Raw genomic sequence first — 22,701 nt, 5'->3', positions numbered from 1 at the left:
AGGAGACCTGGCTGTCACCAGGGTGAGATGCCACTGAGCATCTCATGGTTGGAGACCAAACCAAGCAGCAGTCCTCGGCTTAATGCCAGCTTTTCTTTGAGTCTCTTATGCAAAGGATAAGAAGCTTTTCAAAGCATCCAGAGTGATTATTCATGACTACTCATTTGCAGCAGTGCTTGTTCTGCATGGCAGTGCTGATGAGCTCACCTGGAAGATTTATGGGAGGGAACTGAGGGCTGAGAATTCTGCCTGAGTGATAGCGGGGGCCAACCTAGTCCATGGGCACCGTCTAAGACCCCCATCCTGGTGCCAAGCCTTGCCCCTGCCATACACTGAGCTCAACCTGGCTTGTTTTATTTCTTGCCAACTACACAGGGGAAGGGTCTGGGAGGCTCTGTGCTTCCTAAATAAGCTTGGCCTGGATACTGAGGGGTGGGCACGCTTGTTGGGTGATGGTGGGTGATGACAGGCTGCCCAGAGAAACTGTCGATGCCCCATCCCTGGAGGTACTCAAGGCCAGGATGGATGGGGCCCTGGGCAGCCAGACCTGGTGGGTGGCAACCAGCCCACAGCAGGGGGTTGGAGCTCAATGATTTCTCAGATCCCTTCCAACCCAAACGATTCTAAGATTCCATCATTTTGTGATGACCTAAAGGTATGAAGGTAGTATGTGGCAGCATCCAGAGGGGAGCACAAGCCCATAAGGCAGCACGTCCTGTCCCCTGCCACAGGCTGTAGGGACTGGAATTTCCTGACTTCCAAGCCCTGGGCTGTGCTCCCTTCACACCCACTGAAAGTCTCCTTCTCTGCTTCTTTCCACACCCTACCCCCTCCCGATTTTGTTTGTCTGTGGTTTTGCACAGGGGAAAAAACGAAGCACTTGGAGGTTTTCTGGGAGACCACGCTCTGCGCCTCCCATCCGAGCGCAGACAATAATATTTAGCTGCTTTGATCAGTTTTTTGTTGCAGTATATTTAGATAGCATGCTGCAAATTCCAGCACGGCAGCAGCAGCAGCAGCTGTGAGCAATGTGGTGCAGAGCCCAAAATACAGGCAGGGTTCGTCAGCGCAACGCAGCGCCGGTTGGGCTGGCTGCTGTGTGATGTAACTCCTCCTTTAATTGGTTTTCCAGAAAAATCATTTGGAGAATCGCTCCGTGAACGGCTTGGAGGTGGCTGGGGGTGGGGGGAGGAGGGCAGCTGTCAGCTCAGGATGGTGTTGGAGCTCGAGGGTTGCACTCCCTGCCCAGGATGAGCCCCTGGGGCTGGATCTGTGCTGAGCTGCTGGATCTGCTGGCGCAGGGACCGTGGTTATTTGTATGCTTGCACAGCATCCGGTGCAGAGCAGTATGCACCTGTGGATGCGACAGTAAAGCAAGTGATAAATAATAAGGCAAGGAGCCAGTGCAATTTAATCTATGTGAGTGGGGAAGGATGCTCGAGCTGGCAGAAGGCAGCTTTCCTTTGCTTGGTGGGTCTGGGGATGCTTGCCCAGGCTGAAGCCTTGCAGCATGCAGAGGGCACAGAACAACATTGCCAGCTTCCTTTTGCTCCATTTGGCTTTTTCAAGTCATCTGTAGGATATGGAGGCAACTTGGCTGAGAGGGAAGCACAAGGTGTGCCAGCTGTAGGGGGAGATGGACTAAGTAGCAAGTGGTCTGCCCTTCCTCCCTCCTTCCCTCCTTCCCTCCCTCCCTCCCTCCCTCCCTCCCTTCCTTCCTTCCTTCCTTCCTTCCTTCCTTCCTTCCTTCCTTCCTTCCTTCCTTCCTTCTTGCCTCTCTCTCTTCCTCCCTCCCTCCCTCCCTCCCAGTGCCCACGTCCATTAACACAAAAGATCCCACTGTCTGGCTTTGAGGTTCCAAGCCCTGTTACACCTTCTCCTCCTCTTGGATGGCAAAGAGGATGAGTCTCTCTCTCCCCTAGAGCTGTGAGGGACCTCCAACTCCATCATAACTATCTCTAGCCACAAGCAGAACCTCACCAACACCAACCCCAATGTTGCTATAGAAGAAGCACATAGTGCTTGTTCCAGGACCTCCAGTGCCTCCTGGCAGTGTGTCCCAATGGCTGCTCACCCTTCTCCTGTAGGAAGTTACACCTGATGTGTAGCCCAGGTTTCTCTTTGTGTGATGCAATTCCTTACTTGCTGTGCTCTTGTGGGCATGGAGGACAGACCTTCAGAATCATAGAATCATGAAGGCTGGAGAAGGCCTCTAAAATCATCAAGTCCAATCCCAACCCTTCCCCATCATGCCCACTAACTATGTCCCTCAGTGCCACATCTCCATGTTCCTTGAAAACCTTCAGGAATGATGACTCCACCACTTCCCCAAAGCCTGTTCCAATGCATTACCACTCTTCCTGAGAAGATGAGATATGGTGGGAGTACCTGGTGACTTTCCTGGGCTTTGGGGCATGGCAAATCACAGAATCACAGTATTGTAGAGGTTGGATGGGACCTCTGGAGATGATCTATGCCAACCTCCTACTAAAGCTGGTTCCCTGCAGCAGGTTGCCATGTTAGGGCTTAGTGCTGGAGGTGAGCACAAGGGCAGCACCAGCTCCATCATTACTGTGCTGCAGGTCAACCGATCCATAACTCAGGCAAAGCATTTCTTACAGCAGAGAAGTACAAGCCGAAGAATTCGACTGGCCAGATTGGAATTGTCTTTTTGTCCTTTTGGAAAAAGAACAGCATAGCAATTCTTTCACTTTGCCCTCTCCCGTGCTTTACCGGTAGCTGCACTGAAGCTGATTGATTAGTTTAATAACAAGCAGTTGATATGCAGCCATAAAATTATGCACTTTTACTCATCAGCCTGATTGAATTCCTCTGCTGACTGTACTGGAACAGCATGGCAGAGCTATAATAATGAGGGAAGGAGCCAAGGGAAAAGGCAGTGCACTGCTGTTATTGTTGTTGTTGTAGAGCTGGGGAAGAAAGTGACTCCAGGGAGGAGCTTTTCCAAAATAAATACCAAAATACAGAGGGAAAATGTTAAGATGTAATTAGCCTTGGTATAAATGACACTAAACGCCTACTGGGATTGGAGCTGCTCTGACACCCACCTGGCCTATGTTGGGGCTGCAGGAGGCTGGAGCCCAGTGGTGCTGGCCCCAGTGAACCCCCAGGTCCTCAAATAGGGTGAGAGGGGCTGGGCCCTTTGCAAGGCAACCCAGTCTGATGGGAAGAAATGGGAGTTCATGGCCCATTCTGGCCACGAAGGGAAGGATGACATGATGGAGCTGGGTAAAACATGCATGCGAAGCGTTTGCCCCCACCAAGCCCATGAGAATGGCATATATGGGGAGAAGACAGCGTGAATTGAAGGATCAGCAGGGGCAAGCTTGAGCTGATGGAAAGCCACGCAGCCCCATCCATGCACGGAGACTGGCATTTAAAACTTCCCAATAGAATATTTCCCAGTGCTGCTCAGCACTCCGGCATGGCTCGCTCAGCCGATGGGCTCACTGTCCTGCACACATTTATTCATAAAACTAATTGGTCTGTGAATAGGTTGTCTGCTTCTTGTGCCTCTGCTGGTGTCATTGCTGAGAAACCTTTTAATTGAACCACTCACAGGCTGCATTCCCAGCATGAGCACTGTGCACAGGGAGGCTGGCTGCCTTGGGGCCATATCCAGCCTCCATCGGAGGACCCAATCCATAATTATCAGGTTCTTCCCTTTGGAACAGATGTCCCTGAAGGACAGAGTGGGATAAAGGGAGGGAACAAGTGCTGTTTGGCAATTATTATCTCCCAGAAGAACGTTAGGCAAATGCTTGCACAGCTTTTCTTGCCTTTCTCCCTGATTGCACCACATCCATGCTGTTCCTGGAAGTGATGCTTCTCCTTATTTTCTCCAGTGGGCTTTGGGTCAGGCCAAACATTTCTTGTATGATGCTGCTGGAGGTTACACACAGCTGATACACCCAATGGTGCTGCTTCTCCAGCTACCCTCTAGTTATTATGGGTGCCCTTGTCTGCGGTCCTTGGGTGGGCTTTCACCCTGGGTCCCCCTATGCCTATGGAGCACGTCCAGGGTACTGTCCATCGATATTCCATATCATAACATCACACCATAAGGAAACCAGGAATTACAACCCCAGCAGCCCCAGTACTGAGAACGTATGACATGATGCTATGATATGGAATGCTGACAAAAACCATGATGCTACATACAGTATGAGGGTGAATCAGATATTGGGAAGAGGATCCCCACACAAGCCAAGTCAAGTCAGGTCCTGGGTCACACACAGTTTGCAGCTGGAAGTCCTGCGTACTGTTTTCAGTCTTTATTGCTGCGTGCCTCCCTAGCAGCCTGCAGCCCTCATTAGACTTAGTGAAGGAAAACATGGAGTGTGGAGATGAATTCAGAGCGCTGCTGGTGCTAGGGCAATGCCTTGCTCCACTGCTAAGCACAGCCTATAGCAGAAGTGATAGTGCATTCTTCTGCTCCATCTAAAGCCAAAGGAGACCCCCACAAACTGCCAACAACTTTTCTTCCTGCAAGTGACAATGGTGTTAAAAGCTGTCAGGGCTTCCTTATGCAATAAAGCTGAAAAACCAAATTTCACTGCACCTTCAGGCTCCCCTTCCCCCTTTTTTTACCCCAGCCTCTTTTCAACCAAAGCAGAAGTCGAGGAGAAGTTAGCCCAGGGCAGAAGGAGGAAGGTGAGCAGTTGGGGTCAGGAGTCCAGGGAGAAGATCCATGGTGGGTATCTTTATCCAGGCTTGCAGTGCAGCAGATCTCAGTCCTCCTTACAGCACTGGGTTACAGACAGAGCAGCACATCTGGATTCATTCTGGGGATGTCTCACATTGTCTCCATGGGTTCTCCTTCCGTTTCTTCATAGGGAAGGGGAAGGGGAAGGGAAGGGAAGGGAAGGGAAGGGAAGGGAAGGGAAGGGAAGGGAAGGGAAGGGAAGGGAAGGGAAGGGAAGGGAAGGGAAGGGAAGGGAAGGGAAGGGAAGGGAAGGGAAGGGAAGGGAAGGGAAGGGAAGGGAAGGGAAGGGAAGGGAAGGGAAGGGAAGGGAAGGGAAGGGAAGGGAAGGGAAGGGAAGGGAAGGGAAGGGAAGGGAAGGGGAACGAGAAGGGGGGAGAAGGGGAACGAGAAGGGGAAGGGAAGAGAACAGGATTTAGGAAAAAGATTTACTCATACTTTTTAAAAGACTTTTTATGGGAGGAAAGCGCAGTGAAGCAAAGCACAGGTTTCAGGCGTGCTTGCCTGTGTTTTCTCTCTGCAGAGGCAGCTCTCTGGCTGTGCACTGCAGGACAGTCACTGCCTGTGTTTGCTTCCAGCTCTGTGACCTCCTGCTCTCTCCAAATGTCACTGCAGTGCTGAGCCCAGCTCCCCCCCGCAGCCCCTTCCGGGCAGGGACACGCTGAGCACCCACAGACTGGAAAGCCTCCAGCTTTCCCAGCTGCACTGGATCAGAGTTGGGTCTTTCCTGGGCTTTGTTTTGCCGCTGCCCTTTAGCTATCACTGCTAAACCCACGATAAGACAAATATTTGCCCAGCACTGTGAGCTATCGATAGGTAAATTGCCCTGCACGTCTCACACAGCATGGGCAGGGGTGCGTGGGCTGGAGCCAGGAAAATCCCCATCTCCTCTGACCAATTGCAGTTTATGAAAGATACCGATTACCCCCCCAGGGAGCTCATCTTCTGATTCAGTGCTCAACTTGGCACGCGGGCAGCCTTGCTTTGTAAGTATAAGGATTTATCTACCCTAACTGCAAACCCAGAGCAGCTGATGGAAGCTGGGGCCTGCTTGTCCCCTCCTCCAGCAGAACGGACCGGATAGGTCAGCTCAAGGTGCCTCCGTGGACTGCCAAGGTGGCACACAGGGTTTGGTGTGGGGGAAGACACGCTGCTGTCCTTCAAGTGCATCCTAATCATCTGTCAGCTAAAAGGTGCTTCTTTTTTTCATTCAAATTTGCCCAAATCTCAGCTTTCCAACCCACTGCTATCATATATTTCTCCCCTACGTGAGGCAGCCCCTCACCCCCTCCCCTCAGAGGCAATTCTATGCTGTAATCAAGTCCACACCCAATGTTAGCTGGTGTTTCTCCAACCATCCAGCCTCATTTTACCTCAAACTTCTCCATCCACACCCCACGTAGAAGTAGCCCTACTTCTCCCACCGACTGAGCCCTCCACCTCCAAGACAAAAACTCTTCTCTGACATGAGTTCGTGGGATGCTCTTTGTCCATGGTGATCACTCTCTTCTTTTCGCACCATCACAGCTCTCCCCATGACCAGATGGGACCGTCCTTTCTTGGAACACCACCAGCTAGTCAACACCTGTCTGAAGGCAACCATTAATTTTTCATCCAGCACTGAATTCATCCATCCCCACCACACCGATCTCCTAAATGGAGCAATTTCATTTTCAATGCATGATATTTCGTGCTCGGAAATTACCAGCTGTGTATTCAGGAGCACTAATGCTATTCTGCTACTACAGTGCAGGTTTCTCAGATTGAAAGCTCTGTCAGCCAAAGTGTTTTAATTTCTGCATATTAAAGACCGGAGCTCTTTTCCACTTGAATTCAATGGCTCATAGTGGATCCCCACCACTACCCACTCTTGGGTAATGTTAGCTCAGAGATGCGAAGGCATGAAAGATTCTCTGGCTCTGAGCTAGCAATAAATCTTAAATGGAATGTAGGTTTCTTTTTATTAATAGGTGTCCTTTGCTCCCTTTTCTCCTTTCTTTCTTCCTCAACACACAGCCCTACGCTGTTGCTCTCCACTTGTGCAAATTCCTCATTTGTCACTCCCAGCTCCCCGCAGCACTATACAAGCTACTGAAAAAGCTCTCCTCCTCCTTTGTCACATCAGTTCAATCTGCTCCTGTCACACAAAATCTGCTTTTGTTTTGCACTCGCTTTGCTTTACTCCTGCCCGTTTTGTTACCAGTTTGTTACCTTTCTGCTTGAATTTCACAATTTGCAGCCAAAGAGGAACCCAAAAGCCTTCCTACCCAGGAGCTTTTGTTATCTGCCCACCTTTGTCTTCCTCCACAAAACCTGAGCATGTCACAGGGGCGACAGATCAACCCACTATTTTTTTCCTCCGTCCCTCAGAATAATTTCCCATCCACATCTCCTGCCAATTTATTGCCTCCTCAAACTCACGGGGTCTCCGAAGCCTTTGCTGACCTGCGTAACTCCATGTGATGCTCCATCTGTTGTTGACTTCTATGTGTTTACTCGATAAAGAGAAATCTGAAAAAAAAAGAGGCTTGGAGGTCTGGCCAACATCACTGTCATTCCTCAAAAACAAGGCCTGCTGTGGATAGAGCTCTGACACTGATCTGCTCCAGCCTGCTCTGGTTCAACCCTGGGGATGCTGGTTTTAGGTATGGGGCACATGGGTCGCTATGGTAGAAGCTGCTCCTCATGACAGCCCATAACTCTCTGGTCTCAGTTTGGACCAGTCCCTGTGAACCTGTTTTAATGGGGATCAGACCTCAGTATTTTGTCTTAACCAACGTTCTGCATTCAGATGTAGACTGGACCGAAGGTGTGTCCTGGTTTGTACATACATAATTCCCTCTCTGTTCTGTCTCCATATAGGCATACAAGATGCCAACACTGGAACTGGACCTCCGGGTCAAGTATATTTATACATGTGTGTATATGCACATGGCTGGTGAGGTGTATTAAAAACAGTTTATTTCAGAAATAGCATCATTTTTCCTGGCGGAGGAGAACAGCTTTTCTTATTTTCTGTGCCACTCATATTTTTGGTCTTAGCGAGGCAAAATGCCAGGGAATGACAACATGTTTACCTAAGAGCAGCTAAAAGAGCTGCGTAGCAATCAAGGTATCGAGTGGGTTGGGCTGAAAATAGATCAGCTTGGAAGGATTTTGGTCAGAAATGTTCAGCAAGGGACTAGATGGCTGTGAGCACTGGTAACAGCCTACAGAGACTTTCATTTTGGAGGAATATATCTCCACCTTGCTCCAACTAATTGCTGCAATGCTTTTGGACAGCATCTGTGGTCTGCCTTGCTGACTCACTGCACCATTTCCCCATCTGCGAGGAGTGAATTGTGCTCTTCTATTCTTTGAGGTTTAGCTTTCTAGGTGAGGAGACACGTGGAGCATCCCCTGCACCAATGCTGAGCAAGGCTCATGCTCCTTCCTCCAACCCTGAACCTTACTGTGAAACGAGAATCGTTGTTGGGAACAAGATATCTGGGGAATGGGAAACATCTCTTTCTGCAAAAATCTGTTTTGAAATGTGTTTGCGACCCCACTGAGACAACACTGTGTCCTTTACCTCAGTCCTTCTGGAGTAATTGTTTTTGTTTAATCCTCGTAGCTCTCATTAAGAAGTCCCCCAACTCTTCTCAAGACCAGGTTGTGTGGGGCACTGGGCAACCTGATGCAGTGAGTGGCAACTGTGCCCATGGCACTGGGGTTGGAGCTGGGTGGGCTGTAAGGTCCCTTCTAACCCAAGCCATTCAATGATTCAATAATTCAAATATTCTATGATTCTATGACGAAGTTTTGTCTCTGCCTTCCTTGATGAGCAGACAGGCTCTGCCCTGTGCCAAGCCTAACTGACCCACGTGATTACCAAACTATTTGCCCGTGGCTTCACATATCTCACTTTATACACTACCTTGTGCCAGCTTTCAGCTCTGGGCATGTCTGTTCCACTATTGTGGCCCAGGGTCTGGCATGTCTCTTGGCACCCTGACAGCCACGACAGATTACAGCAGAAGTGTTCAGCAGGTCCAGGAAAGCTTTCAGCCTGCAAAAAGAAAACACGAACACGGCGCTGTCTTCTAAGGTGTGGGTATGAGACAGGTCTGGTCCCGGACCCTGGGCTCAGGTCCAGGCAATGTGAACAACATCGCCATGTCTTTGCAGTGCTGATCTCTTCTGTCATAAAATCCAAGTCCTCTGATGGTCAGGGTATTCTAGCACAACTCAAACGCAACGACATCGGCCATGCAATTCTTCTTAAAGATCTTGCAAACACTATAGGAGGATCAGCACCTCGCCAGATGACTTCTGCCCATCAGAGAGACCGGCCAATGGCCACACGTTGACATCTCTAAGTGAGCCCCGAGGGGCTGGTTCCTCAGCCTTGGGCAGCCACGGGCTGCAGTTCTGTGGAAAACAAATAGCAAATATATGAATATGACCTTCCATCATCAATCTGATGGTCCTTCCTGGATGCTGGGGGGGAAGCATGATGGGATTTTCCTGCCCAGAAGCAACAATAGACAGGGATGTGTTCTTTTTCTCGAATCCTTTAGTTGGAAGGGAATGTGAAAGGCAATGTCAAGTTTGGCATAGAGACTACACTTAGGTTTTTAGCATATAACCAAACATTACAGATCTACATGTTGTGATGAGTGGACTAGGTGATCTCAGTGGGTTTTTCCAACCTTAATGACTCTATGATAACATCTTTTCTCCTTCTGTGCTTGGCTATCAGAAATGGAGGAGTAGGTTGGAGGATTACATCCTTACCCGTGGCACAGCTATGTGCAGTCTGGGAAAGACCTCGAGTCCCACCTGCAGATTTGCATTAGTGTGGATGGATTTCAGCTGTAGGATGATTTTTAGGCCACCCTAGATGTCATCAGGCATTCAGATTGGAGAATCACTGCTTAAGAGATGACAATTTTGGAAACTTTTTTGGAAGCTTATAAGACATGGTGTAACTCCTGCAGGAACTTGGTTAGTTGCATGGAACAGCTCATGCACCTCCAGTTATTAAATCAGTAATTTAACCTTAACTCTAAGCCCATAGGTGCAACCACAGAACACTTCTTAGTAGAGGTTATTCATTACATAGACATTCTCAGTTTTGGCCTTGAAATGGACAAAAGTCATGAAATTGGAGATATAGTAGTGCTGTTTCAGTGATAAAAGGTATCTGCCAAGATCAGAGTCCCTGTGTGTTCATAGCACCCAAATTTTAGCTCCAGATGGACTGTTTGGACAGGCTGCTCAACATTTTGGGCAAAGGTATTGCACGCAGCACATTGACTATGATAAGCAGACACAGCTGCAGTCCAGCCCACTGGCTGCAGAGATGCTGTAAGGATGCTTCATTTTAGCTTGCAGTGGGGACACAAAAGCACTCACTTGCTTGGGGCCCAGGAGCTTGATCCTGCTCACCAGCAAGGTCCCCAGGTGCCCAATAATCTCTGCATAAGTAAGGGCAGATGTCAGCCCATCAGCCAGTTCCATACTTGTTTGCATTTCAATGTGCATTTAAAAAAAATACCATGACTGGATAACACTCTCCCAGAGACCACTTTATGTCATATCAACTCAGTCTAATGCCACATTCAGAACTTCTTAGCAAACCTGGGAGAATTATTTGCAGGGCTACTGAAATTCAAAGAAAAGCTTCAGTCAAGGACTCCTTGGGTTTTCCAGGCAGAGCTTGTGTAGTTATCATAGGAATCCTGTTATTTCACAGGAAATAGTTTCTCATCCTTGGAGGCGCTCAAGCCCCTGGGCTCAAGGTTGGATAGGGCCCTGGGCAACTTTATGCACTGGGAGGTATCCTTGCCCATGGCAGGGAGCTGGAACTGGATGGTCTTTATGGTTCCTTCCAGCCCAAGCCATTCTATGACAATGGACACAAGAGAATCCATCCAGGGGCTGTTGGCTGTACATCTAGGGAAGGTCAGGACACTTAGGAGAATCAATTGTCCTTCTAAGCACCAGTCCTATGGCTTCCCAAGGAGCGAGGAGATCAGTTAGTGACCCCAGTGGCTCACTCCCTATATAATCTCAGACTGATAACACTTTTTTAGAGGGTTTTCAATAAGTGTCTACACCTCTTTGTCTTCTCTTCTCAGCTCCACACGCTCACGACAGGGACCTTGCTATCTCCAGCCAAGGAAGGTGCTAATGCACCACAAATGTGCCATTTCTCTGGCATTTGGGTTATCCGGGTCAGCATCTCTGCAGGTCAGATGCATATAGCAGCCATGCTCCAGCGTGGACATAATAACCACGATGTTGGGAGGCCCTGGCAGTGATTGTAAGTTTGGTGACTTCAGCTGTTTGGACAAGGCACATGCGTAGGTGTTGGAGGGCTCATGAGTTGCTTCATTAACAGACCCTGTCCCTGGCACATCAGGCTTCACGCCGTGTGCTTTGCTTCCACACAGAGCAGTTCATCCATCTGGACAAGAGCAGGGTTGGCTACAAAGCCAAGCTGCAGGAGGGAGCAAGCAGTAATCTTCAACCCAAACCATCGCTGCTGTCGGATGAATCCCTAACCTGTGCTCCCAGCTGGCCAACAGGAGCTTGCAAGGCTAATTTTATGTCTCTAGCTTCAGGTTACAGCCTGGCACCTTAAAATAAATCAGCACTGAGTTTGGGTTAACTTAAAAAAAAAAAACCTGGGCGGCAGGTTAGGGATGGAGAAGAAAATACACTGTGGAAGACTTAAGTGAACAGAGAAAGAGGCAGCCCCAGCAATGTTGTCAACCCAAGCATGACTCTGGCATTGGGAAGCAGCAAGGATAGGAGCCCTTGGGCAAAGGGGCGGCTGAGAAGAGGATGGGAGCCATGAGCAAAGCACTGTGCCTCTGCTCTGGGTACAAACTGTGCTCTGCAGAAGCCAATCTGAACCATAGTTTCTCTTGTTGCCACTGTTTCTTGTTACCAGTGTTCCTCTTCTTTCTTGCTTTCCCCCTGCCAAAGGAGCAGTCGTCCTGAAAACTAGGAATTATTGTGGGGAGAATTATTTAGGAAATGATCCTTTTTTTTTTTTTTTTTTTTTTTTTTTTTTTTTTTTTTTTTTTTGCAAAATGGGAAATTAAAAGAAAAAAAGATAATCGGATATTTTCTCTGCTCAGGAACAGTGAGGGGAGAAATGCCTGCAAGTAAGAAATGCCTTCTCCTCGCTTTGTTGACTGCTGGAACAGAAGCAAATGGATGAATCAGAAATAAGGAAAAGCGAGTTGTGAGCAGTGAGTCCGAAGGCTGTCTGCTGCTCATCTGCTTCCTCGGAGCAGGCAGTCTCCCAGGACAGCTTCAGGTAGCATCTGACCATGTCTCCCAGCTCATCTGCGTGTGGGTTCGGGGTGTGCTGGAGCTCAGCTAAACCTGCCAGCCATTTGGAGCTGGCTTCCCCGTGCACACGCCGAGGACAGCTCGGCTGGTTGGACAGAGCATTGCAAAGCCGCTTTCTAGGAAAGAAGCTTTGCACAACAGAAGGGAAAATAGGTCGTTGTCAAGGTTTAGGGCATTTGCAGAAGAAAGTAAACAAGGGGGTGAGATGGGAGGACGGCTCGGTTGTGATCCCTGACAAACCTTTCCACATGCACAAGGGAGGAATCGGTGCCCCGTGACACCCACAGGTGCTCTTTGGGGCACAGCTTGCTCCTATGCATGGTGCACTTAGAGCAGATGCACCCCCTGGCAACACTGCTGATGGGAGCAGGAGGTTACGGGATGGTGCTGAGCAGTTTGCTGGGGCAAGCAGAAGGCTCCAGGTCCACGGGTTTCACTGTGTGGGGGTTTCGGTGTCACAATCTCTGGTTGTGCCCCAAGGGACCCTCTGGAGACTCCAACCAGGGCACCCCAGCAGCCTCTTCCCACTGGCTCCTCCTCACCGCAGTCCTACAGAAATCCCCAAACCAAGACAACAAATAACAACCACCAACCCACTGCAGAAGCACCACAAGTCCCTAAAAACACCCTCAGCCTTCCACCAGCAACACCCCCGGGAGAGCTCAGCCGCCTCCCTGTGTGCTCCCCAACCCCATTACCACCCTACCGACCCCAGCGTGGAGTTGGGGCTGCGGGGGGGAGGTGAACAAGGTCGTGGGCTCATGCACTGCCAAGGAACGCTCTGTGCTCACGGTCTGCAGGGCAGCGGGGGCTCCTCTCCCACCCCACACATCTGCCAGCCGCCTGGCCCTGCCGCCAGCCGCCCCAGTACATCTTGTTTGTGTTTTTCCGCGAGCACACTCCCAGCGGGTTATGTCAGAGGTGAGGAATGCAGGGCCACCCTGTGTCATGAGATCAGACTTACATTTTTAGGCTGAAGGCTTTTTACCGTATTTTCTGGGAAGCAGCGCGCCCGCGGGGCCCCGGAGGGGTGGGAGAGTTCCCTTCGCCTCCATCCCTTCTTCCCAGCCCTCGGACGGGAGGAGCGGATGGGGCCCGTCTGCTGGAACAAGCTCTCCCTCTGTTCCTTGCAAGGAAAGGCAGTGAATTAAGGGGAATGAAAAGGCAGCAGTGAAGGGCTGCCGGGCACCGCGCCAAGAGCTCTGCAAAAGCTGGAGGGGAGAAGCGGCAGCGAGCTGCGAGCTGGAGGGACCAGCACTGCAAATTGCCCCATGGGGGGGGAACTCATCCGAGCTCCGGCGGCCACAAAACAGCATCCTTCTGGGGGCTGAAAGCACGAGGAAGAGGCATGAACCCACCCAGGGCATTGGGGAGATGGGCCAAGAGCTCCTTACGAGGAGGCTCTGACCCAAAGCACTGCACACATCCATGATTCCCCATTGCTGGCAGTGCAGCCTCGCACCCAACCCTTCTAACTTCTTGCGTGTGCTGTGCAGAAGTCCTTCTGCTAAAGGAGACCTGGTGCAGAACCCAGGTTGTGCTGCTTACGGCTTGCACTGCTTCCAAGAGGATGGGGGATGGTTGGGTCCCCCTGCCATCACACGGAGAACCCATGGAGGTGGGCAGGAGGGCTGTGGCAGCGCTGAGCCCACCCTGGTGCTGGGAAAGGCTCTCTTCTTTGCTCCAATGGGGATTTTGTTTGTTGCAGGGGAGTTTGATAGATGACCTTTAAGGGTCCCTTCCAACGCAACAATTCTATGATTTTGTTTCCCTCCTTTTCTTCCCATTTTCCTGAAATAGTTGCAGTTGTAGACATTCCGAGATGGAAGAGACAAAAAGCAAAGAGAAACACTTACACCGATCACATCCAAAGTGAACACCACTGTTATTTTTGTTGTTCTTCTTTGCTGTTGTTCTGTTTTGACTTATGGAGGGCTTTGACATGGTGGTGTTTTGTTCTGTGTCAAAAGGAAAACAAACCCTGAAATACCAAATTCTTTCACACAATGGCCTTTCCTTTCTCTAAACGTCCCTTTGAGATGGGCCTCTTGCAGCTCTCCTCTCTTCCCAGAACAAGAGAACAAATACCAGGAAATCTGGAGAGATGAACTGCATGGAGCTGGCTGCGGTGCAGGAGCGTGGAGCAGCCCCATCTTTCTCATAGCTCTGCTGCTGGCTGGTCCCCAGCCGGAGGCCAGGTAAACCTCCAGCCAGGAAGGATGGTCCCTCTGCTGCTGGCAGTTTTCTGCTGAGGCCCTCAGACTCCTTCCTGAGTCTCTGCATGGTGAGCAATTTCATGTCATCGTCTCTCTTCACAGCCCCTCTGTTATCTACCAACCTGTTTGCTATCTCATCTCACCCCAAGGATGGTTCAGGTTGGATATTATGAGCAATTTCTTCTCGGAAGGAGTAGTGATGCAGTGGCACAGCTGCCCAGGGAGGTGGTGGGGTCGCTGTCCATGGAGGTGTTGCAGAGCCATGGAGATGTGGCACTGAGGGATGTGGTCAGTGGGCATGGTGGGGGTGGGCCAACAGTTGGACTTGGGAATCTTAGAGGTCTTTTCCAACCTTAATAACGCTGTGATTCTATTATTCCACATGCAACCCCAGACTCTTTCATTCACTCTATTGTAGTCCCAAGAGCTTCACTGGGAAATTCCCTCTTTCATCACACAACCTGGGAAGGGGCTGATAGCTGGCTCATAGAAATTAGGAGAGAGAGGCTATCGATAACATGGGATCCTTGGGAAAAAATGAGGCCTGTTTAGTTGTTTATGATGCCATTTTGTCACTCTCTTTGCCTGCCTTGCCTTTCATGAAGTTGTGCTTTGGTAAGATTTCCTGTTTCATCAATTGGAGTTGAGGAAGCAGAAGTCTTGGGATGATCTGCGATTGGGTTTCAGTTTTCCTGGCCCTACACACTGAACCAGAACCTAATGACAGCCATACAAGGGTTGGTTGAGGGTCTACCTTGGTTGTCCCAGAAGACTCCTGTTCTATAAATGACATGAAGAAAACAGCATGGCTTTTAGATATCTTTTTAGATGCCCAGTATGCTTTGAGGAGAAGAAATCATCACCAACAATGATAATATACCTTTACAATTGATATAAGTTCAGTTCAACTGCAGTGAACTCCTACGTTTTTGTTCCTTAAATCTGGGGGAAATAGACTGACATCGCTCAGCAGCCATTCACTATTTCAGCACAGAATGCTAACTCAGGGAGGCCAAAGTCTGTATCTGTTACTCTGCCCCAGATGGCAATTTGATGGCAGCGGTGACCTTGCTGGCTGGAGGCTTATGCTCCACCTCCACCCATGGCCACCAGGGCTGACCTAGAAACTTGGAGAAGCATGCGGTCACGGATAATCTATTTGAAGGCCAAGGACACTGGAGGATATGTTGGCATCAGCAGAGTGCCCTGCTCCTACCACAGAGAGGTCTCCTGAGCACTGTGTGATGGATGCATCACTCCAGAGCATGGCCAGAGTTTTCCTATAACACTGTTGCATCCAGGACCACCAGGTATCCCACAGTCAAATGAGCAACTCAAACTCGTAATTCATCCTCCCTGGTTCCCATGGAGCACCAAGAGTGCCCTAGGAGCTCTCGGTGACTTTGGTTCTCCTCCACTGTGGTTCACCCCTCTAGTCCTCCTTGTTCTTATATCCTTGTTCATATACATTCTTATATATGTTCTTATATGACCCATGGCAAAACAGAAAAGATCTCAGTGCAGAAGCAATGGTCAGCACAGTGCTCCATCATGACATTCCCCTGCGGTCCGACAGCTGGCCAGCAGGAATCAAAAGGTGCTTGGGAGATGCTGAAGGGTGTTAGTGAATTGTTGCACAAGCCACTGCAGAAAAAAGGTGTGGGAAGGGTTTTAGGCAGCAAAAGCATGATGATTTAATCAACTTCTGCAGGATTTTTGCCAGGCATATCCTGTCCAGCTTGCATTGCACTGGCTGGCAATGAGGCGAGTCTGTGGCAGCCAACTTCCAATGACCACGACTAGCTTCCTTTCGGCCTCAGTAGCTGATTCATGTTTTGGTCTTCTGCCCCACCCAGTCTAGAGTGAGTTCAGCACGTCTTCCTGAGCATCGCTTTCCTGCCTCGAGGCTCTCCCTCCTCTGCTGACCTTCCCACATACACAGCCCAACCCTCTGCCACCAGTCCTCTCTGTTCTCCTGGACTGGACACCAAGTAAGGCAGGAGCCAACAGCTTGTTGGCTTTGACTCACCATCATCTAGGAAAAACGTTGGCCTAACCTGATGGCTATGCTTCCTCTTGCACCATCTGCTGTTCAGCACAGCCATCCCCAGCCCAAAGAATCCACGTTTACCTCCATCACCCAGTCTCCTGGCAATAGGCCACTTCTGTGGTCACTGTTCCTATGTGGCACTGCTGAAGATGGCATCTGGGAAGTGGAGCTGTGGAAATTGAGCACTGGCAACGCGCTGGCATCCTGGCAGTGGCTTTTTGCAGTTCCTGAGGCTTTTGCTGGTGCAGTGGCTCAGAGACATCAATCTGCATAAAGCTCAAGTTCGGTCTCAGTGATGTACCTGTCTATTGTCTGAGATAGGAATCCAAACCTGATGCTTTCCTGTGGGACCTGGATTTCTCACTGATGTGAGCGTGTGTGGTCTGTTTCCCTAAATAACCACCACATGGGTTTTCTCTCTGACAGATGAGCAGCTCACAGGTGCAGTCTGAGGCTGAGAGATGGAAAATCAAAAGAGATGCCTTAATGTGGTCTCTTACTGTCATGCAGAGAAAAGAAGAGGTGAGGTCTGGCTCCCCTGTTCTGCCAGGCTGTTCAGATGTTCCATCAGTACAGTTTTTCCCCTCTATTCCTGTGGGTCAGGAAAATATTATTACTGCAACTTAAAGACAGGAGATGGGTAATGTCTGAAGGACTGGGATACATCCTCTGGGACAATGAGGATCTGCTTGCATAGCAAAACACCCAGAAGAAGTGGGGTTGTGTCCATGTAAAATAACAGAAAACAAAAGCTTTTCTTTCTCCCTAAATAAGTCAGTTCTGTGTTTCCTTTGTGGTTCGCTTTTAAAAGCTTGCTGAATTTAAGGAGGATGTGGTCACACACATTGGAAGCTCCAGATGCTAAGACATAAAAACACAGATCGGCGCTAAACTCACATTTCTGATGAGTTAAATCTCATGTGCTTTCACTCTGTTTTTCTTGCAGTCTGCCAGAGCTATCATGTCCCTGCGAGAGCATTTGCCCACCACATCAGATAACCCCTCCTTCATTCCTCTGACAGGATCCAGTCTTCTATTATTTACTGATGTCACTGTAGCCTAGGAGAGAAATCAACACAGTCATGAATTATGGACAATGCTGGTAGGACATTTCACTCTGATTGTTTGATTTGAGTGTGAACAAACACCAGATAATTAAAGATGAGTTCAAGCTACAACACTCACTTCTGTCTCCTGAATTGCCCTGCGTGGTGAGAAGTGTCTGGATTGAGTGCATAATTACAAAGGGAAGATCCTTCAGCAAAACCAGCCAGTAGGTCTGAGTTGAGAAAGTACTGAGGAGCTCTTCTTCATAGACCCAAACTACAGCACTCCACGTTCTCCTTGACATAGTCAAACGCAAGTGAACTTTTGCCTGCCCTCCAAGTTTATAGCTTGTATTGCTGGTTGCAAAGCTGAGAGAATTAAACATGTTGACTTTGGGTCTGGAGGACTCCTTAGCTTGGGTGTTTGAGCTTTAGCTCATCGTTTTGAACTCCTGGACATCACACTGGTGAATGCTGGCTTTGCTGTCGGATGAAGGCCACAGCTGGCAGCCAAACATTTGACCTGGGGAGCAAAGCCCATTACTGTGTGACTCACAGGGTAAAATCAACAACAACAAAAGCCTTATAAACACAGCCCAACTCAACTGCTCTGTAAAATGCCACTACGGCAGCAGCAGCACGGAGCAGTATTTTTACCACTTGGGAGGAAAGAAGGCTTTCTTTCCTCCCAGGAAACCTTTTTGGGTGTGACATTAAACAAGCACTTGTTCCTAGAAGCTGCAGATTTGGCTTAAAGAACACTGGAACTGAGCTGGGGTGATTGTTACTCAGCACCTGAATTGCACTGATGCCTGTGACTCCTCTCACAGTGTATGTACCAAGTGCTGCTGCATGGCACACATCGTGGCCTGGGTGGACAACTCAGTCCCCAGGGAAGTGTCGAGCAACTCCCCTGGCATTGATGAAACCCACAGGAAAGCCACTTGAGGTGGGGAGAAGCGTTCTTCATGCTGGTTGGTTCACATTTTACGTGCAGTTGTAAAATTTAAGAGGTCATTTAGTATGCAATCAGCAGATAGAGTAAGGCATTTTTTTTACATCAGAACAGTAGCAGGCTGTATCCAGCAACTGATCGTTAGCTCTGATGGGCACACGGGGACTCTCCAACCTCATACAAGGACACTGCAGCCCTTTGGGGAACTTGGAAATCCTGGTGGCTTCTAGGTCCCCTCCAGCTTTGGTCCTACACACAGGGTGAAGGCACTGAATGGCAGTCGATGGCCTGTCCCACCAGAGTCCGGATGGAAAATATGGATTTCCTTTAAATGCTCAAGAGAGGGAGTGGACTCTCAGATGCAGTTGTCCTTGTAAAACAGGGAGACTGAGGACTGCCAGGACTCAGGCTTTCCATGTATACACTGACCCTGGTGGTCTGAGCACCAGATCAGACATTGCAGCGCCCACCTGGGGCCTTGTGCTTGTGGTAGGCCTGTCCTTCCTTGGAGATAAAGGGAATTACAGATTCATAGAACCACAGAATAGAACATGGAAAGGACCCACAAGGATCATCGAGTCCAACTCCTTGCTCCACACAGCACCACCCAAAATCCAAACCTGAAAGCATTGTTCACGTGCTCCTTGAATGCTCGGTCTCCTCTTCTCTGGGCTGAACAAACCAAAGGATCTCAATCACCCCTCATACACCTTGCTTTCCAGACCATTCTCCACTTTTGCAGCTCTCCCTTGGAGCCTCTGTAGTACTTTTATGTCCTTAATATTATATTGTGGTGCCCCAAACTGCTTGCTGTACTCAAGGTGAGGCCACACCAGCAGAGAGTACAGCAGGAGTGCAAAGTAAAGACCCTCTGCACTGCCATCTCAGAGGATCCCATCATGGATCAAGAGGATAATACTAAAAAAGACTCCATAACCCACAACTTCTACGTGACACTTTAGTGCAGACCCCTGTCTCCTATTCGGGCCAGCCCCAGCGTGCCATCTCCTGCTGCTCCTTCAAAATGAAGAAGGATGCTCTTACTGGAGGATGCTTTCAAGCTCAGGGGCACTTAGAAACCCAAGGTTCAAGGCTGGGAACAAGCTGACATTGTGCACGGAGGCAGAAGAAAACACAACTATTGAGGCATGAGGTGCTCAACTCAGGAACAGCAATCACTGCTTGTTTGGCTTACGTACATCCATTGGGGTTGTCAGGAGTAGGACGTAAGAGCATGACCAGTGCTGAAATTCCAAAGTTTTCTGAGTGCTGCATGGGGGGAAACTCAAAGAGAAGACTTCTTGGAGGACAGTCTTGAAGAACAGAGGCTCCTCTCCAGACTCCAAAGGCTGCTTTGCAATTTGGAAACCTGGAGATCCAAAAGCTGCAAACAGCTGGAAGGTAACTAACTCAACGAGGGCAAAACATGGCATGTGGTCTGTGTGTCTCGTGGCTTCACTGCTCCAGTCCCTGTGTTCACTGTTGCACTGGGGCACTGCTCTTGCAGGCGCACACCTGGAAGGACACTTTGTCTTCTTTGGCTGAAGGCATTTGTCTTAACTAAAGCGTTTCAATTAAAAGTCAAGCCTGAATCACTGCAAAGTGCTGGAGACAAGAGTCATTAATACTGGAATGCAAGTTTTAAATTATTTTTAATGTGCTCTGCAAGGCATCCATAAAAGGTCCTTAATCAATATGCGTTTGAATTCCCTGAGCTAGCATTGAAATTCATGGCAGCAGAAGGGTTGGGAACCAACCAGCACTGCTGTCTGAGCTGCTGCACAGGCAAACCTGGCAGACCTAGGTGCCAGCTGTCAGGCAGATGTGACCATATGGATAACAGATCTTTGGTGATCTGTGCCAATGTGAACTGCTGGTCTCACTCCCTGGAGAATGGGTACATCATTGACGTGGGGGGTCTCTGATGGAGACGGCAAACAGCCTTTTGCTCAGGCATCTCAGCCAGCAGCAAGTATTCAGTGGCACTATTGGTAATTTAAACATAACATGAGCATAGCCCGAGAGACCAGAGGGTGAGGAGGGCTTAAGGCAAGGAGCGAGGACAGAAGCAGTGAGGGGAGCGCAGGGGTCTCGATGGTTTGAAACTAAGCACACTGTTAGGCGCTTGGCTGGATCGGGGCCAGTGGTGCATAGACTTCTGGCAAGGATCAACCTCTAGGAAGAACCAAACCCTAGAGGAAGCTCAGGGTGAGGTTTGTGCTTCCTATTTCAGTCTAAAAAAAAACATCCCAGGAGGGGGTGAGTTTCAGCAGCACCGGGTGTTGCAGACCCAATCCATTACTTCCAGGATGGGGGTGATGAAAGCAAAGCAGGAGGATGCCTTACGTTGCATCCCTCCCTGCAGGCAGCACTTGGGGACCTCAACAGGACAGGCACAGCCTCGGGGCAGAGCAGCATCACCCTCCAACAGCTCACAGGAGGGATCATGAAGAGGAGCAGAGCAGCTTTACCCTCAGAAAGAAAAGCAAGACCTGGGCATGGACTTATCCAATGATTATTTGCATGCTCTGAACTGTGAGTTTGGACGGAACCAGCTATTTCTCTCCCCAGACATGGCTTGGAAGGAAGCAGTAGAAGGGGGCTGCACCTTAGAAGCAGGCTGGATGCAGCCACCTTGTTTTCAAAGCCAGGTCAAGTACATGCATGCCTCAGGCCCTGCATAGTTTGCTGGAAGCCTAAAAATCCCCCCAGTGCTGGGAAATCATTGTGAACCTCACATGCATGTTGCTGTGGCTTGGCTTATGTCTGGAGGGATGTATCTGGATGATTTTGTTGCCTTAAGGACTGAAATGAGCTAAGGGAAGGCAAGCATCACTGGGACTGAGTGTGAGAAAAAGAGAAGGGAAGAAAAAAAAAGGAAAAGAGGGAAAAAAGGGGGGGGGAAGAAAAAAGGGGGGAAGGGGAAAAAAAGAAGAAAAAGGAAAAAGGAAAGAAAAGGAAAAGGGGGAAAAGGAAAATGGAGAAAAAGAGAAACGAGGCAAAAAGGGGAAAAAGAATACGGGGAAAAGGGAAAAGGGGGAAAAGGGGGAGAAATGACAAATGGGAAAAGGCAAAAAAGAAAAAAAAAAAAGAAGGAAAAAAAAAACACAACAGAAAAAGAAAACAGAACGCAGGAACGGGGGCGGGAGGGGAAGGCGGGGATCTGTCCCGGAGCGCAGCGCCGTCCCCGCGCGTTGCGAAACGTTGGGGGCCCCGCTGCCCCCGGCTGCGCCGCGCCCCGGCCCCGCAGGAATGCCGGAGTGCGGGGCCCGGGCCGGGGGCGGGCGGGGCGGCGGCAGGCAACGAGCGGCCGCTGCCATCTAGCGCCAGCCGGCAGCCCCTGCGCCGGGGTTTTGTTTTTGTGTGTAGGGATGCGCGTGTTCCTATCCCCCAAAGGCAGTCCTGTTTCTGCAGGCTGGGGGAGGTGGGGGGAAATGCCTTCTATTCATCCCCTTTGCCTCATCCTGCCAGCCTCCCTTCCCAGCAGGGACTCTCCGGCCCTCTGAGCATCCCCACGCCCTCCTCTGGACGCGCTCCCACAGCTCCAATCCCTCCCCCAGCAGCGCTCCATGCGGGGCCCCACGGGGGCAGAGCAGAGGGCTCAGTCCCCTCCCTGTCCCCGCTGCCGCCCTTCTGCTGATGCAGCCCAGGATGCTGTTGGCCTCCCGGGCTGCGGGCTCACACTGCTGGCTCCTGTGCAGCCTTTCGTCCATCAGGACCCCAAATCCTTCTCCGCAGGGCTGCTCTCAGTGGGTTCTCCCAGTCTGTACTCACAGCTGGGATTGCCCCAACAATTCGAGCATTCAAGCCCATTCGGCTGACAAAAAAGAATGGCACCCACTGCCATTCACCAACGCCTGCTGAGTGCTTTTGGAGCCCCAGCAGTGGATGTGAGCACAGCGAGGGGTGGGTGCCGCATTTCAGCACCGGGTCCCCTCCAGCGGTGCATGTGTGCACTCTTTGCTCATTGCCGTCGCAAACGCAGAGCGAACGGTGACGCTTGCACTGAAAAACAGCGTTTTGCATCCGAGCACTCGCTCTACCAACCACAGTTACTGCGCTCCTCCCATCCATTGTCATTTCCGTGCAAATAAATAGGAGGCATTACTTCCGGAGCGACTTATGCCTTTTATACGCGGCCGGAGATCAGTTCCCCTTCCATCAGCGTCAGGCTGGGCCCCACGGAACGGGCGATCTCCAGAGCTTCCCTCCCCCCCCCCGCCCCGCTGCCATTCCCGTCCCCCGCACTCCCCATAACACCGCCCGCCCCCCTCCTCCCCCGTTATGGCCCCCGGTGCGAGCGCGCATGCGCACTTCGCGAGCGTCCGTACGCGCAGCTGTGTGTGTCAGGGCGCCCCCTGCCG

General features: G+C 50.2%; 1 protein-coding gene and 1 long non-coding RNA gene across 3 annotated transcripts in view; one reads left to right on the top strand and one right to left on the bottom strand.

Moving 5' to 3' along the window:
• Positions 1-1,811: 1,811 nt before the first annotated feature.
• Positions 1,812-13,152, bottom strand: LOC101748420. Of its 2 annotated transcripts, XR_006936805.1 has the most exons (4): positions 13,035-13,152; positions 8,295-9,133; positions 6,097-7,234; positions 1,812-4,848 (listed from the first exon to the last, which is right to left on the bottom strand). It is a non-coding gene; the product is annotated as an uncharacterized LOC101748420 (long non-coding RNA). The 2 variants fall into 2 exon arrangements; XR_003074098.3 differs by having other exon boundaries at positions 6,097-9,133.
• A 1,519-nt stretch (positions 13,153-14,671) lies between these two features.
• The window catches only part of GARS (glycyl-tRNA synthetase), a 30,504-nt gene continuing 22,474 nt past the window's right edge, over positions 14,672-22,701 (top strand). The window contains exon 1 of the mRNA XM_046925811.1: positions 14,672-20,988. Within this exon, the coding sequence (XP_046781767.1) occupies positions 20,836-20,988 (153 nt within the window). The 5' untranslated portion in view covers positions 14,672-20,835. The remainder of the gene's footprint in view (positions 20,989-22,701) is intronic.

This window comes from Gallus gallus, chromosome 2 (genome assembly GCF_016699485.2).
Source record: "Gallus gallus isolate bGalGal1 chromosome 2, bGalGal1.mat.broiler.GRCg7b, whole genome shotgun sequence".
Lineage (NCBI taxonomy): Eukaryota > Metazoa > Chordata > Aves > Galliformes > Phasianidae > Gallus > Gallus gallus.
This window is presented reverse-complemented; position numbering and strand designations above follow the sequence as displayed.